Below are 16238 nucleotides of genomic sequence, written 5' to 3' on the forward strand. Positions count from 1 at the left end.
TTTCTGTTTTTGTTTTTTAGTTTTCATTTTTTTTTTTTTTAAAAAAAAAAGGAAAAGACCAAAAATAGAAAAATAGAAATCACAAATAAACCGTTGGGCCAAGTATCACTATGACCAACCCGTTTTGGACTATCCCATGAATTTCCGCATAACCATGGTCACAAAGCCACAAATGACACCACAAAGCCATAAACCTATAACTAAAACTATTAGTTCGAACCCACCAACTTAAATGGGCCAACAAAACAACACAATTTGAGCCCAGCAGCCCATTCAATCTGAACCCTACTATTACTACCCCTCATTTAAACCCTACCTCCATTCCAAACCCTAGAAATTCCTCTTACTTCCTCTCACTCTCTCTCCTCACATCTTCTGCCGCACTCTCTCTCTCCTCGCCGAACCTCAGCAACCATGGTACAATCTTCATCTTCTTCCTCTCTCCTCTTTCTCGAATTCAATCTTCTGCAAATCATTTTCTGTAACTCCGTTTTCCATTGATTGATTGATTACAGGCGGATGTTGAAGATGTCGCAGCAGCAGGAGCAGCAGCAGCCGCACCAAAGAAGAGAACATTCAGGAAGTTCAGTTACCGTGGAATTGACCTTGATGCTTTGCTTGACCTCTCTACTGATGAACTCGTCAAGCATTTCCCTGCTCGTATTCGCAGAAGGTTTTTCTGATTTTTATTTTTCATTTTTTTAATAATTTAATCAGTTTTTTTTAGGAGATTTTGGAAATGAAATTAGGTTTTGATTGTGATGAAAGAATTGATTTTCAGGCTTGGAAGAGGTTTGAAGCGCAAGCCTATGGCTCTCATCAAGAAGCTCCGAAAAGCGGTATACCTTCTCTTCTCTATATATGTTATGATTTGCATTTTTTTTGATAATTATTAGAATTATGTTTTTATTTATGTAGAAAATTGGTAGCTACAAATTGTGATTCATGTGCGATTGGATTGTGTCTGATTGATTTTGTATTTTTTCAATTAGGCTGTTGTAATTTTGATTTTGTTCGATTTTTTTGTACAATTCTTCCAATCTTATGAGTATATATGGTGATTAGATTGATTGACACATCACACACCTGCTATATCGGATCTCTAGTTCATTGATGTTGTTGCCAACTGTGGTTTTGCGGAAATTGTATTGTATTGATTTTTGATATGAATGCTATACATTTGTATTGCTTAGATTTAAATAGAGTTGGAAATCCGACTTTGAGGAATTGTAAGGAATTGCTGATTGATAATGTAAAGCAGTCATTTTTACTCAATTTTGAGCCTATATGATATAGGTTTATCATAATGAAGGATGAATAGTTTTTGGAATGTGTTTGTTCGATGTTTTAGTTTGTTCATACCTGATGTACTGAGAAATCGACTTCTTAACAAGCAGTGCCAGTGTGATGTAACTGAGAAGAGTTTTTTCGATGAAATGTGGCTTCACTTTTTCATCTATATTGCTTTATTAGTGAATGCAATTGTTAATGGTTTTTAGTTTCTTAATTTGCTATTGTTATTGGATTGAACACTCTTTTATTGTTGCTGTCACTAATTGAAAAGATATGATTTTTTCAAAATGAAATTAGGGATAAATATTTGCTGGCACCAAATGTATTGAGTAGCATGGTGCCATGTCATAGGATTGAACACTCATATCATGGTGTCATGATAAGTTATCAGTCTTGTTTGAACCGCCAAGCGTATTGAGTCATGCGTGTTTGAACCACTGAGTGCATTTTGAAGCTCTTCTTAAATCTTGCTGTTAATTGTGGTTTAGTACAATCCTCTGTTTTGATGGGATCTCTTGCTTTCATTGCTGCCTCATTTCCAGTAGCGTAATTTGTATCTCTTTCAGTCTGTATTTTATTTAATGCAAGGAAATTAAAAATCATGATTTTTGTAACAGAAACGTGAGGCACCACCTGGCGAGAAGCCCGAGCCTGTGAGGACTCACCTCCGTAACATGATCATTGTTCCTGAGATGATAGGCAGCATCATTGGTGTTTACAACGGAAAGACCTTCAACCAGGTTGAAATCAAGCCTGAAATGATTGCCCACTACTTGGCTGAGTTCTCAATCTCATACAAGCCCGTGAAGCACGGTAGACCCGGTATTGGTGCTACCCACTCTTCAAGGTTTATTCCCCTCAAGTGAAGACATCATTCTGTTACATCTTTGCAGTATTTAGAGTTAAATCTCGCTAGGTTTTTTGTTCGACATTTCATCTGTCATGACTCACTACTGAGTACTATGAATTTTGTGAGATTTTTAATGTGTTTTTATCATACTATTATTATGCCAATGAATTAAGTTTTGTTGAACTTCAATGGTTTGTCATTTCTTCTGGTTGTGCACATTATGGAATTAAAGCTGAGTTAGTATGCTGCAGTTATTCTCCATGGTTTTGGGTTACTCCGTACTCTGGAAATTAGTAGTCATTAAGCAAGAAGGATTTGTTGCCTAATTCATGTACCAATGAATGATTAATTCAACACTGAATGCTTTTGCTTCGGGTTTAGTGTTATTTAAACTTGTAGGAAGGATATTCTATTATTTCAAAGGCAGTAATCGATCAATTTAAGGGATTTGTTTGATTTAACCAGACAACTTATTTTGGTTATAAACGTATAATGATATAGTAAGGGTTTTGGCTACTTTCAATTTTTAACAATGAGTACATAAGATGAAACAACGTGCAGGCACTAATATCAAAGAGTATGGCCTTACACTCTGCAATCTCAGGAGACCAGTACCCTCTGGTGCTTCGAGTGCCAGCAAACAGCACTTCACCTTCAGCATCATGGCCACAGCTCCCTGCCCCATCCAACCTTCGTCCCATCACAGTTAATTTTAATGAAGTCTGAGGGTGGAGGCAGCTATGTTTTGGCACTCTTCTTCTGTCTTTTTTTTAACACCCGAGCCATACACCATGGAGCAATACTTACCACAGTCCTCAACAAGTCTATGAACTCTCACTGTAGTCTCACAAATTATTGGATGCAGGATTTCCTTGCTGTTAAAAGACCTTGAGAATCCTGCGATTCCAGATGAACCATAAAAGCGCAACCTCTACTGAGTTCTTCTTTGCATTCAGATTTATCCACCTGACCAACATCTCTTTGGAATCTTCATGCGGGTCTAAGGGAAGAAGGGAGGTGCAGTCACATTCCTTTCACAAATCTGAAACAGCAGGGCAGGAGAAAAACGCATGGTGTAGTGTATACATTTCTAAGGAGCATGAAAGACTGACTCAATGATTTAATTTCTTGGCTATGTTATCTAGGAACTTTTACTGACCATAATAGTGTGTTCATCTATTGTGTAACTGAAGTTCTACTAATTGAGGCATGCCTGGGCCAGTGAGGACTCACCTCTGCAACATGATCATCGTTCCTGAGATGATATGCAGCGTCAATGGTGTGTACAACGGAAAGACCTTCAACCAGGTTGAAATCAAGCCACTACTTGGTAGAGTTCTTAATCTCATATTGGTGCTACTCACTCTTTAAGGCTTATTCCTCTCAATTATAGAACTAAATCGCTAGGTTCTTTGTTTGACATTTCTTCTGTCATGACTCACTGAGTACTGTGAATTTTGTGAGCTTTTTAATTTGTTCTTATATTTATACTATTATGAATTAACTTTTGTTGAACTTCAATGGTTGATCATTAATCAATTTAAGGGATTTGTTTGATTTAACCAGAACTTATTTTGGTTTTTTTTTTTTTTTTATTATTCGGGTTAATAAGTTTCTCCAATTCCAAGTGCCAGAAAGACAGAAAAATATTTTGATAAATAAATAAATATCTTGATAAAAACAAAATAATTTGATAAGAACAAATAAATACCTTGATAAAAACAAAAAATACTTTGATAAGAAATTCTTCGGCATACTTTGTTAACAAAAAATATTTTTTGACATATATATATACGTAGTACTGCTCCAGTTGAGCTGTTTTTTGCTGAACTCACCTTAACTGGCATTGGGATTCGCCGTGTTACCACTTGCCAATGCTTGGGTCCAGAAAAGGATATCTTAGGTCTGTACCTTGTTTAATGTCTTGTACCACCACTGCCATATATGTTTATGTTTTCTCATGGACTTTCAAACATCTGATGTTTGTTAATGCAGAGGCTAAAACCGATATCTATGGCTGCTGCTCTTTTTGTATGGATACCATAATGTATCATCCTAGATGTGGACCTGGAGAATAATGGAGGCTATTTCTAAGGATTTCTTGGTTATGTTGTCCAGGAACTACTATGTTTCTATTATTAGTGTTAACCGGATGTATATAAAAGTTTTTGTAATTTCGTATGATCTTATCTTATACTACGTGTCACAGATGAAGAAAAGTTACAAAAGGGAAACTATGACATGAATAATCTCAACTTATATCATATACTCCCGTACACAGTAAATATTGTGCATTGATCCATTGTAAGGTTGCGCAATACTCGTACTTTTAATCACCATAATACTTGTGGGTATCTATCATGTAATTCAAGTTATGTTTCAACTTTGAAGCATGCCTGGTTTTCTAGTTTGGCTAGTTGCCTAGTAAAAATTATCTATGAGTATTTGCGGTAGTATCATTTGTATCTCTCAGACTAATTTTACTTGTTACATGAAATATTATTTGACCAAACATCTCTGCTTCTTTGGTACATATACATCAAACTGTAACCAATCTTTTCAAGAGAAAATTGATGTTTATAGCCCAGGCTTCTGTATTCTAGGCATACGGGATACGGGATAGGTCTTTGTCCAGGGGATGTATCTTCCTTTCTGTTTAAGCTGCATTTCATTGAGGCCAGAAAACTCTGCCCTGGAAACAAAAATGCTGTTAAATGGTATGGTCATTGCATTTTCAAGTACCTCGATCAAAAAATTCTTTGTTCACAACTTCACATGACTTAGTCTTCAAGTCTTAGAAGTCAATATATTCTGGGCCAAGCTAGAAAAGGCCCATGTCATTATTCCCACTATCGTTTTTACTGTGTGGTGTCCAAGTCCAATACCAATGTCCCCAACAGCAGTTAAACACTGTGTCAAACTCGAAAAAGCCAAGTATTTCTTCTAAACTACAAGTAAAAAAGAAAAGAAAAATGTCATTTTACCATAAATTTAAATCCATCATTTTTCTTTTTTGAGGGCAATCAAAAGCTTCATTAATTAGAGGATGAATGATACACAGGTACATATGAAAATAAGTCACTAGGGACATGGTTAAACCATACATGTTTACATTTATAGAATAAAACGAGCTAAGTGATGCGCTACATAATTGCTTTCCCGGTTCAATACGGAGTAATATTAATTTCAGTTTAGCAAAAATAATGAAAAATGAACCAAGTCTTATTCATTTTAAATTGAAACTATTTTTACGGATTCCCTATTATATTACATAAAGTTACTGATTTTCACTAAATTGAAATTATTTTTCTAAATTAAAAATAATTTTACTAAACTGAACTTATTTTTAATGAACTTAAATTAATTTTTACTGAATATTATTTTTATAAGGCAAGGTTAAAAAGATCTTACATAATGTGACTACTTTTGTTGATTTATACTTAGAATATAATCATAAGATTTTTGTTGTTGTTGTTGTAATAAGAGCTTAAAAGAATGAAATTTGGCTTTATATCATTAGCAATATCATTAGACGTAAATTAAGAGCTGCACTGAACTGAACTGAATTTCAACGGAAGAGAACAGGCCCTAAGTAAAGACTAAGGGTCTGTCTCATACGTTGAAATTCAGTTCAGTTCAACTCCTAATATCTTTCTCTTATAAAATATTAAGTTCAGTTCAGCTCAGTCAACGAGAAGAGGCCTTAAGATGGAATATGATTGCTTCAAAGATGGCCCATCTCTAAAGCTTGCAAGCAAAGTTCAAAGAATTGATAAAAAGACAGACAGCTCATTCACAAAAAAAGTCAAAAAAACAGATAAGATACCAGAATAGTTAAACATCACCCATCAATAATCAACACTAAAAGTCCAACCCCTCTCTTCCCTTATTGCAAATCCGAACAATATCAGCCTCCATACTTGTTAAATCATGCCTCAATCTTCCAAGTCTTCATATAAATCCAAAAGTAATGCCAAATTTGGGATGTCACACCAAAGAAAACCAAGAAATTTCCCGGAGATTTTGGTATTTGGATATAAACAACTATGTACCTCCATACAGTCACGTATACTATTTTCAAGACGCTTAGAAAATTTAACGTATTTTAATGATGATAACGGTACATGGTAAGATGTACTAAGGGTATTTCTAAAACTCATGGCAAATCCTTAAATGCGAGGGGATGGGAGTGTTATATTTGTAGACAGAAATATAAAACTAGGTTAGTACTTTAACTCTTCTTTCAAACCATAAGATGAGAAACTAAGCATGATAAGAGCTACGAACACTACAAGACTAAAACTCGAAATGTTTGACATGCCAAAGTTCTGAACCATATGAACACCTTCCCCAACTGTAATAAACACAGAATGTCAAAGGTGGAAGCGATTTTTACACTTTAAACCCTTGAGCCTTGGACCCCCCCTTCGTTGTAAAGACTGAAATACAAAGCCTGAAATTGATTTGTCTAAAACCAACCCCCCCAAAAAATGCTCCCAAAATACTGAAAGGCTATTCCTAACTTCTGCACTTGCCTGAGTCAAAGGAACTATGTACAGGAGCAATTCAGATCAATCTATCATGTTCCACAAAAGTCGAGGAGGTTTCATCTTGGCACCCTGCTTGATTGAATCATGTGTTTGCCGATTGTGATGGTAGGCGGGGGTGATTGTGCTCACCTTCGTAAGTAACAATAAGCATTGACGGCTCTTCTAAGCACCTCTCAACATGTTTCCTGGCAGGGCAGCCTCTCATGCTGCTACACTTGTAGTAACCCCTGTAAAATCATCACATCAGCCTAGGAACTTGTCTTTGGAGTAACTAGCTAATGTTTGAGCACATGATAACATGAACAAATCCTAGTAACATGTAATGTAACAGCACATGAAATGGAAATGCAGCATTATTTAGCATTTATATTCATGCAAACAAACTTCACGATATATATCACAGGGAGTTTTCAATCCTAATGAGCCAATCTACTACTAATCAAGGAAAGCTAGTAGCTATTGACTTGTTTTCACAAAAGAAAATGGGCAAAAGTGATGCCTTGCTGTTTACCCTTCTGATCTTTTAGATACCATAGTACCAAAAAGCGTAAAGGACCATTAACTGACTGCTTGGTATCTGATCTATCGACAATAATCCGAGCAATACTGATTCCTCAATAAGTAATTGGCTTAGTTGTAAAGAATGAGTGCAGCAGTCATTAGTAATAGATTTAGCGCCAGTGCTTCTTAAATCATAGAAGCATGCACATGCAGATGCAATAGATATTATCTGCTGTATGTATAAATTATCTTAAAATCATGATTCCGTGATTTGTTTCCCTTTTTCAATTGATATCATCCAGGAAAAGAAGTTAGACTAAGAGGACACTTTTCTAAAGATAAAGTAAAAGAGCTTGAGTTTACTTGTTCTAATGATAGTAAGAAGTGCAATTTAGAACAAGTTTAAACTTTAATAAAGCAATTCAGCCTAAATTGATCCTAAACTCCAGGAAACACAAAAGGTTTTCAGAATAAAGTGCTATTAATAAGCTTTCTAACTTTAAGCAGCAAAGAATTCATCAAAATATGGCGAGACCAATCAAATAAATTAGCTGTAAAAGGAATTTGACAAGTGAAATTCATCAAAGATGCTTAATTTACTTATTGACAGTCGACAATTCACATTAATCAATCAACTTTAAGGGAATGGAAAGCTAAAGTTAGTTCATGAACATCATAAAGCAGAGCATAAAACAGAACAAGAAACATGAATATACCTAGGATGAGGTGAGCCCTTGATCGGCTTCTGCCCGTATTTTCTCCAAGAGTACTCGTCCGGAGGGATATCAGCTAACTTGTTACTGATAGCAGGAACCTTGATTGATCTCTTCACCCTATGCTTCCTACATTCATCACAAAAATGAAATATCATCAGCACAATTCAATGATGTAACAACTGCTAATAATTCAAAAGCAAGCAAAAAATATTAGTGAGGTCTAACCTCTTTTTGGAACAATGGCATCTTCCACTACTCCCACACTTCACACTCCCATCTTCCCCCTTGCCAGAGCACCTCTTCCTATGCTGGCTTAACAGCTGGTCCGACGATTGACTCACACCGATCAAATTAAATGCACTGCCATCCAAATTAGCCACACTTCCATCGACACTCAACGAAGAAATAAACGACCTAGTCGATGACATTGTCGGGGTACAACTAGAGTTATCGAAATTCAGATTGATCCCACTATTACTCCTTCGATACAACATCTCAGCCTGATGTTTCATCTGCTGCTGCTGGTGAAGCTTCTGCTGATGCTGCTGAAACAACTGAAAATGTGTCGACGAACTCGGGTGAACAACCTGAATCGGGGTTGTTTTCGCACCCGAGTTCAATTCCAATGACAAATTTCCACCCAATGACAGACAACTCTTCCCAGTAGTGGATCCATTCTCTTGAATTGAGCTCTCATTCAAATTGGATTTCAGCAGTTGGAAAGTAGTCTTAACTGGCTGCTGATTACTAGAACTAGGTTCAATCTTAGGAACATTAGAACTTTCTTGAAAAAGGGTTTGAGTAAAAGGGGTTGTAGTACTCCTATTATGCTTGACTATTCTAGCTCTTCCATGACCTAAACCATTGCTAAGAAGAGATACAACTCTCTTAAACTTAGTTACAGCTTGCTGAGTTTCAGAACCTAAATTCCAAAACTGGGATTGATCTTGGGATTGAGATAATATATTTAGTACTCTATGACAACTTTCAATTGCTGCTTTGTTAGCTTCTTCTACCCCTTCCATTTTTATAGGAAAGGCAGAATTTATACCCAAAAATAAATTGAAATTTCTAAACCCTAAACTCCCAACCCCAGAAACCCAGAAAAAAATCAACCATAATTTCCACAAATTATTACTCAAATCACAACAAAATCAGCAAAAGAACAGAACTTCTAAGCATCCATTTTGAGAATTTAAGGTAAAGATTCAAACTTTAAGAACAAATTTCGATCTTTTTAAAGGAATTTAAGAGCATAGACTTGGAAAATGACTAATTCTTCAAATAAATTAAGACCCAGAAAACTTTGATTCGGTTGACAAAGGTAAAAATCAAAGATCAAACAAAAAAATTCACTAGTCAAGAAAAAAAAGGACACACCTTTGGTGAAAATTCAAACCCTAGATTTGTCAATCCATGGAATTCTTCAAGATTTGTAGAAGGTGTGAATGGAAAGACTTCAACTTTCCTTAACAACAAGAAGTTCACACTGCCTAAAATTAAAACACAAAATTTCCCAATTTTTTTAATCACTCATTTTGAGTTAATTTGACCCCAAAATAAAAAAATAAACAAAATAATTGGAAATGGGCAAAAAATAAAAACAGAGTAGAGAGAGAAATAAGGGAAAGAAGAGAGAGAAAGAAGCAAGGGGTGTGATTTAAATAAGCTTTGAAGCTGTTGTAGAAAAAGGGCAATGAAACTGCAGAGTCTGGTTGCAGATTTTCAGGTGGGTCCCAAGTGAAGACCTTTGTTTTCCACTTTTTTTTTTTTTTTTTAATTAAAAAAAAATTAAAAATTGTAAAAAATAGTATAAACTCATTACTAGGTGTAATGATTAAGTTTCCCTAGTATAGTTGAAACAAAACGGCTAAAAATTGATTGACTTATCACTTGGAATTATTAGGCACAAATTATTTTATTTTATTTTATTTTATTTTTCATGAAATCAGTTGCTTTGTAGGTGGACTGTAATGAAGGCTTGAACCGTTTTTATGAATGGGAAGCGTGACCTTAATAAAGACAGCTATCTGCAATTTAATTAGGGCAATAATTTTATAAAGACAGTACTTATTTTATTTAAGACAATTATACAGAATTTTTTTTTTTTTTTTTTTTTTGCAATCAGACAATTATACAGAATTAGTATTGGGACAATTATTTTGTTTCAAAACAAATCGAAACAGTTTTTTTTTTTTTTTTGAAAGGAAAAAATTTGAAACAGTTATTTGGAAGCTATTCCCTATTTTGTATGTCAAAAAATAACAAACTTCCTTGTATATCGTCCATGTTAACAAGAAAAAATATATATATTTTTTAACAAGTGTGTAAACCTCTAATTATTGAATTAGCGGTTTAATAAACACACATATAACAAAATTCTGTTTTTTTTTTCTCAAAATAAAAATAAAAAATAAAAAAAATAAATCCAGTTTTGCAAATTTTACTTTTAAATAACCGCTATTGAACATTGATTTCGCAATAGCAAATGTGCTAATTTTATTACTAGTGGCTATACTGTGAACAGATAAGAAAATAAGTTGTGTTGATGTGGACGATATGTACAAAATATTAATTAAATGTTAAATAATTTAATTATCTTTGAGCAATTTATATGAAATCACTCTTAGTTTTGTAGTGGCATTTGCTTTATCTTTGTAGCCTTGATATTCCCAAAATGTTTTAACAGTTCATGTCAAATATGGATACCAAATTGATTAGTTATTGTGCTTATAATTTGTTACTATATGTATTTGGTCTTTCTAAGGCCTGTCCATAGCCACACATGAAAACATCAAATTATCTCAAAAGATTTATAGGCATAACTATTGGGACTTCAATTGCATGAGGGAAAAGTTCTTATTATCTAGCTCAACAATTTTCTCAACAAAGAGGAGGGCTAATAATGTTGAAAATGTTATTCCCTGATGTTGAAAATTTTCAATTTAAAGCAATTTGCATTTACAATACCGGAATTAAGAAATTGTAATAAATGTTACTAGGTATAATTAATTTAAGCTCTATTTCTTCAATTTCCTCTAGTTTAATTTTGAAAGCAATGCAAATGAAATAGTTGAACATTTTAGAGATTAATTTCTAATGACTTCATTTACTTAAGTTCCAATTATAGAACTTGGTTGGTTTAGTGGTCCATATCTTTAAACTTTATTTCGAAGTTGATTTAAAATTTATCAGCATTACCATTTTATGAATTATTTCATTGTAATTTGTAACTTTTCCAAAGATAGAAGTTTTGAAAATTAGCCTTCCTCAACCAACTAAGGTTATGTAGAGTTGTGAACAACTTTAACTTAGTTTGTCTATAATAATAAGCATGTATACGTTCATTAGATTAGGAGATCAATTTGACAAGGCTCTTAATAACTATCATATGATCTACTATAGCACTATCTACTTATAAAAAATACATGGACACATTATTATCAATACTTATTGAACGAATAATTAAAGTTACATCCTAATAAATATTTTGATTGGGCATAAAACAGTAAGAACAAATCCAATGGCAAGCTAATTTCCTTGGCATGCCACATAAGCTTTTAAGCTAATTATCATTTTAGCTCCAATGGCTAGCTAATAGCTTATTGTTTAAATGGACCACACTTCCTTAATTTACGTTGATAAATTCCATTTTAATATTCTAATTTGTTTTATTTTAGCAAGTTTTTTTTCAAACAAATTGCATTTTCTAGCTCTAATGGTAATCTGGTAGCTAAGGATTATTTAATATTGCAAGCAAATCTCTAGCTACAACCATTGAAGTTGCTCTAATATAGCCTAATAGAAACCTATTATTCAATAAGGTATTAACGGTCAAAGTTAACTCTCGATCAAACTAGTGCTTTTAAAAAAAAGATAGAGGAAATAGGCGTTTTTAATGATATTGTTTATACAGGATGCCTCATGATGATTGAGAAATTGATATTATCAAAGTCATCAATTAAACTTGTAGAAGTTTTTAGTACAATGCAAATCATGTATTCATGTCCTTAAAAACCTTGTGAATTTTCTTTTGTTTTTCCATCCAAGAATAGTTCACACAATTTTCTCACCTCTCCCTATTTTCACTCCCAATTTTCTTCAAAAAAATGAAATATAACCGGTATACATGGGCCCCACCACAGGAGCCGTTGTGGTCTTGTGGAGGTAAAGCAACCAATAAGACAGTGCCAGGTTGGAAAAACTAACTGGAGTAAAAACATGACACGTAACCCTATGTTTGTTGACTGGTTTTAATACACTCTTTTGTATTTGTGGTACAAGTTGCTAACGTACGCAGCGGTGACACTTTTGAAGTCGGTGACTGCACACGTGGGCCCCAATGTCAAGAAATCCGTTGACTTTTTTGGGCGTAATAAATCAGCTACTTAAGTGTTAAGTGGAGTGGAGTGGAGTGGAGTGGAGTGGAGTATTGTTTAATTAGTGTGTCACATACGTGCGGTATTCTCAAGTGTCGCAGGTCACAAGCCTATATTGATATTAGCATTTGATTTTTAAATTAATAAAATAAAAAAATTTATGTAAAATTAGGAGTTAATTAAATAATGATAATGATGGGATTTTAATCATATTATAATAAAAGGTTTGGGATTGAGATGTGACATAAGATTAAGCTATTATTGCTCAAGAAACTAGATCTCATCACCTTTTGAATTTGTGGTGTTGTAATTATGGCATTCACTTTACCACCATGATGATCCATTGATACTATGGAGTATTAGTGTATTACTAAAATTGATATGCCCTAAATATATATACACCTTACTTTATATTAGTAATATTACTATTTCACTATATACATATCATTTACTTTGTTTAAAGCGATAGGAGATTAATTAGGAGTTAGATTATTGACTAGCTAGTTCTCCGACTTTCACTATGATGTAAGAGATCAATTTTCTCTAAGCTCATTATAAAAGGAATTTTTATAAAAAAGAATTTTCCTAAATCTCACCTCTTAGGATGGGATTTTCCTTTAACTTGTAAGAGTTTTGCTTCTTATTAGAAAATAATGTACATATATAATTGATTAATATACACGAATAAATGAGTTATTTTTATTGTGACTAACTATATAGATGATGTACCTCGGAATCGCTGCAAATATACTAATCCAAAACAATAATTATTTATCCCATAAACATTACAAAATGTATTCTATACATCAAACCTTCTAATCAACAACACAAGACAATGCTTCTTTTACTTTTACACTAGAAACTAGATCACTTAACCTTAACTCCCTTTACTTTTAATACTCCCCCAACGTTTTTTTACAACGGGCAAATAACTTAAGCTTAGTGGCTTAGTTAATACTCCGTATTTTACATAAAAAAAAAATTAATTAAAAGCAATACCAAATTCTAATCGAAAAGTAGAGCCTTTTTTGTTTGAAGTTTGTTAGCGGGTAGAACTTATGTTTTACACTTTAATCAATATCATCTTGAAATTTAACTTAAAACAACATATACATAAAAGCTATATTTTCGAAAACTCAAAACTAAATAATTACAAGTTTACAGCAAAAACAACCTTCAAAGTATAATACTTAGATCCCAAATACTTGGAGAAGTTAAATAAAAACTAAAAATACGCAAACATTTTTCCTAAAGCATCAATATAAACACATTTGCAATGCTCTAAACACTTGTTTTCTTGCTGATTTTACTGGTTTTTTATATGCTCGATCAAAGCGTTTCTTTTATTTTCTTTTTCTTTAATTTGTTTTAATGGTTCATTCTTTAAGTTTATACTTCAGTATTAAACTTTTTGAAAATAGGGAAAGTGAGGAATTTTTGCATGCTTTTGAGGCACATGCAAATGATAACAATAGCAACTTTAGCTTTATTTCATGGGGCTATGAAAAAAAAAAAAAAAATTAAAAGCAAAAAGAAAAGAGGATGTGCCTGGTGCCTAGGGATCCGGGGAGACAGAAAAGGAAGAAAATACACCAACAATTTTTATAGCTAGTGGAGTTCTTGTCTTTCTATGAATTGCCAACACCATGAGAAAAATGAGCCCTAATCTTGGACCCATTTTTGTAGAATATTTAGCTCCAATTTTCAATTTCTAGTACTAATCACAATAGCAAAGTATTGCAATTTGATGATATGTCATTTGAAGTTGGTTTCGGATAGGTTCCAAGGGCCAAAGTCGTTCTAATAAGTGATAGATGTATATCAGATGTAAGTTTGAGATGTACGAAGTACTATGTTATTTTAAATTGATTTTATGGGTTGTTTAGTAAAACAGGGACACATAAATGTTGAGTGTTATACTGAGCTGAGAATTAAAATCCAATATTAATACGTATTTCCATCCTTATTAGTGTACATCGGCTTTAAAAATATACTTCGATTCTTTGATCGGTTAATGTTTTTCCTTTTTTTGGTAAATCATCTTGCCAATTGCTACATGAATTATTGAGTACTTAGGGCATGTTCACATTTTACTTATTTTCAGTTCAGTTCAGTTCAGTTCAGCTCTAATCAGTTCAGTTCAGCTCCAATCAGTTCAGTTCAGTTCAATTCAGCTCTTAATTTTCCCCTCTCATAAAATATTCATTTCAGCTCAATTCAGTTAAGTTTAGTTTAGCTCCAATCAGTTCAGTTCAGTTCAGTTCAGTTCAGCTCCAATCAGTTCAGTTCAGTTCAGCTCAGTTCAGTAAATGTGAATAGACCCTTAGGGCCTGTCCGATTCACTGATAACAATTGAATTGAACTGATTGGGACTACACTGAATAGCTAGAACTAAAATAAATTATTTATGAAAGAAGAAAATTAGAAACTGAACTGAAAAAATTAAAAAGACGCTCGATGATGGTCATTTTATCAATACAAACCCTAATTAAAAAAAAATGAGTGTGTGGGAGAACCGGATAATGTCCCCCTAAGCCCAATCTTCCCTACCGGACTACCCCTACTCATTTGGTCAATGTCCACATGAAGTCCATTTCATATTCGTCTAAACAACCAATCATTGAAATTTGGATGCAATAAACTACTTGTATAATTCATAGTCATCCGCATGAAAACAGCTAGGACGATCAAAATAATTCCCATTAACAAAGATTGAAAATGGACTTAAAAATTATAATAATATGCTTTCATTGCATGAATCTGTTTGGTCCTTTGAATGATATAGAGATCCCTTCTTTTCAACTATTATTGTCTTTTTGTTGGTAAACAAATATGTCTTAATCTAATCTTTTCTTTATTTCATTTTTTTGTGTGCTTATCATTATTAGTGATTAGTGATGTCCGAATGTAAACTCATAATATCATTACATGCACTCAGGGATGGATATCAAATTCTGTTTACATTATTACTCTTATATATGATGATGTTATGTATGTTTTATAATAGAATAAACAAACCAACCAATGTCGTTTTTTGTGTTATGTAAAACCGTAGATCTACTCAAACCGTCAAACAATCAATATAAAAATGGACCACCAGGCCGGGGCCTAGTCATCTACGCACATATTGACTCCTTTTAATTCCACAGAGGCATAAATGGAGTACTTGGTATACGGGTTAAATATAACAAGGACATCGGTTTGAATTGTCAGAAATACCAAGAAAGAGCAGCAAAGTTTTTTAGAGTAATTGTAATAGAAAAGACAAATTAGGGACATGGAATATTGCTAATCTTGCTGCTTATATATGTTCCTCTTTCCTTTGCTCTTGACTCTCTTGTTTGGCCTCTTGTAAGATCATAAATTTTGGCATTATTATTTTAAATTTTAATTTTAGGGGGTTTTTCTTCACCAAAATAAAATAATTTACGCATAATAATGCACCAACAATAATCTTCTGCTTATATATGCTCCTCTTTCTAATCTTTTGGGTCCAATATGTAACCTTACACTTTATTCTCCTACCACATCCAATGGCCAATTATTATGGTTAACATTTTGTTGTGGTCCTGATAACAGGTGTGTTTCGATAATTATTAAAATTACTCCGGTAGTAATTTGATCAAATATACTTAAAATCATAATAAAAATAGATGGATTCACCACCTTTTTTAACCAATGTTTTTATATTACAGTAAGATTCTATAGAAATTTGGATTATTAACCAATAATCTTGAATTTTTAATGAAACATATAACTATTTTAGGTTGCAGACATATCGCAGGCCCACATTTTCTTGCTTTGAGAAGAGACTATGGGCCAGTGGGCCACAAAGTCCAATTTTCAGTCTCACAATGAGCTCATGCTATATATGGTCTTGTCAACACGATTTGCATCCAGAACTTTGTCTTTCTTCTTGTTGCATTTTTTAAAAATTTGGGGCACGTCC

At 33.4% G+C, this 16238-nt stretch overlaps 2 protein-coding genes across 2 annotated transcripts; one reads left to right on the forward strand and one right to left on the reverse strand.

Moving 5' to 3' along the window:
- Nucleotides 1-300: 300 nt before the first annotated feature.
- Nucleotides 301-2397, forward strand: LOC110728934 (40S ribosomal protein S15-4-like). The gene is made up of 4 exons (XM_021908601.1): nt 301-417; nt 516-673; nt 782-839; nt 1911-2397. Exons 1-4 carry the CDS (start codon nt 415-417, stop codon nt 2157-2159), a joined length of 468 nt encoding a protein of 155 aa, XP_021764293.1. The 5' UTR covers nt 301-414; the 3' UTR covers nt 2160-2397.
- Nucleotides 2398-6354: 3957 nt separating this feature from the next.
- Nucleotides 6355-9610, reverse strand: LOC110728935 (probable WRKY transcription factor 21). The gene is made up of 3 exons (XM_021908602.1): nt 8136-9610; nt 7911-8036; nt 6355-6920 (listed from the first exon to the last, which is right to left on the reverse strand). The coding sequence occupies exons 1-3, from the start codon at nt 8933-8935 to the stop codon at nt 6776-6778; spliced, it is 1071 nt and encodes a 356-aa protein (XP_021764294.1). The 5' UTR covers nt 8936-9610; the 3' UTR covers nt 6355-6775.
- Nucleotides 9611-16238: the final 6628 nt, after the last annotated feature.

The sequence above is a fragment of the Chenopodium quinoa genome, unplaced genomic scaffold, assembly GCF_001683475.1.
Source record: "Chenopodium quinoa cultivar QQ74 unplaced genomic scaffold, ASM168347v1, whole genome shotgun sequence".
NCBI lineage: Eukaryota > Viridiplantae > Streptophyta > Magnoliopsida > Caryophyllales > Amaranthaceae > Chenopodium > Chenopodium quinoa.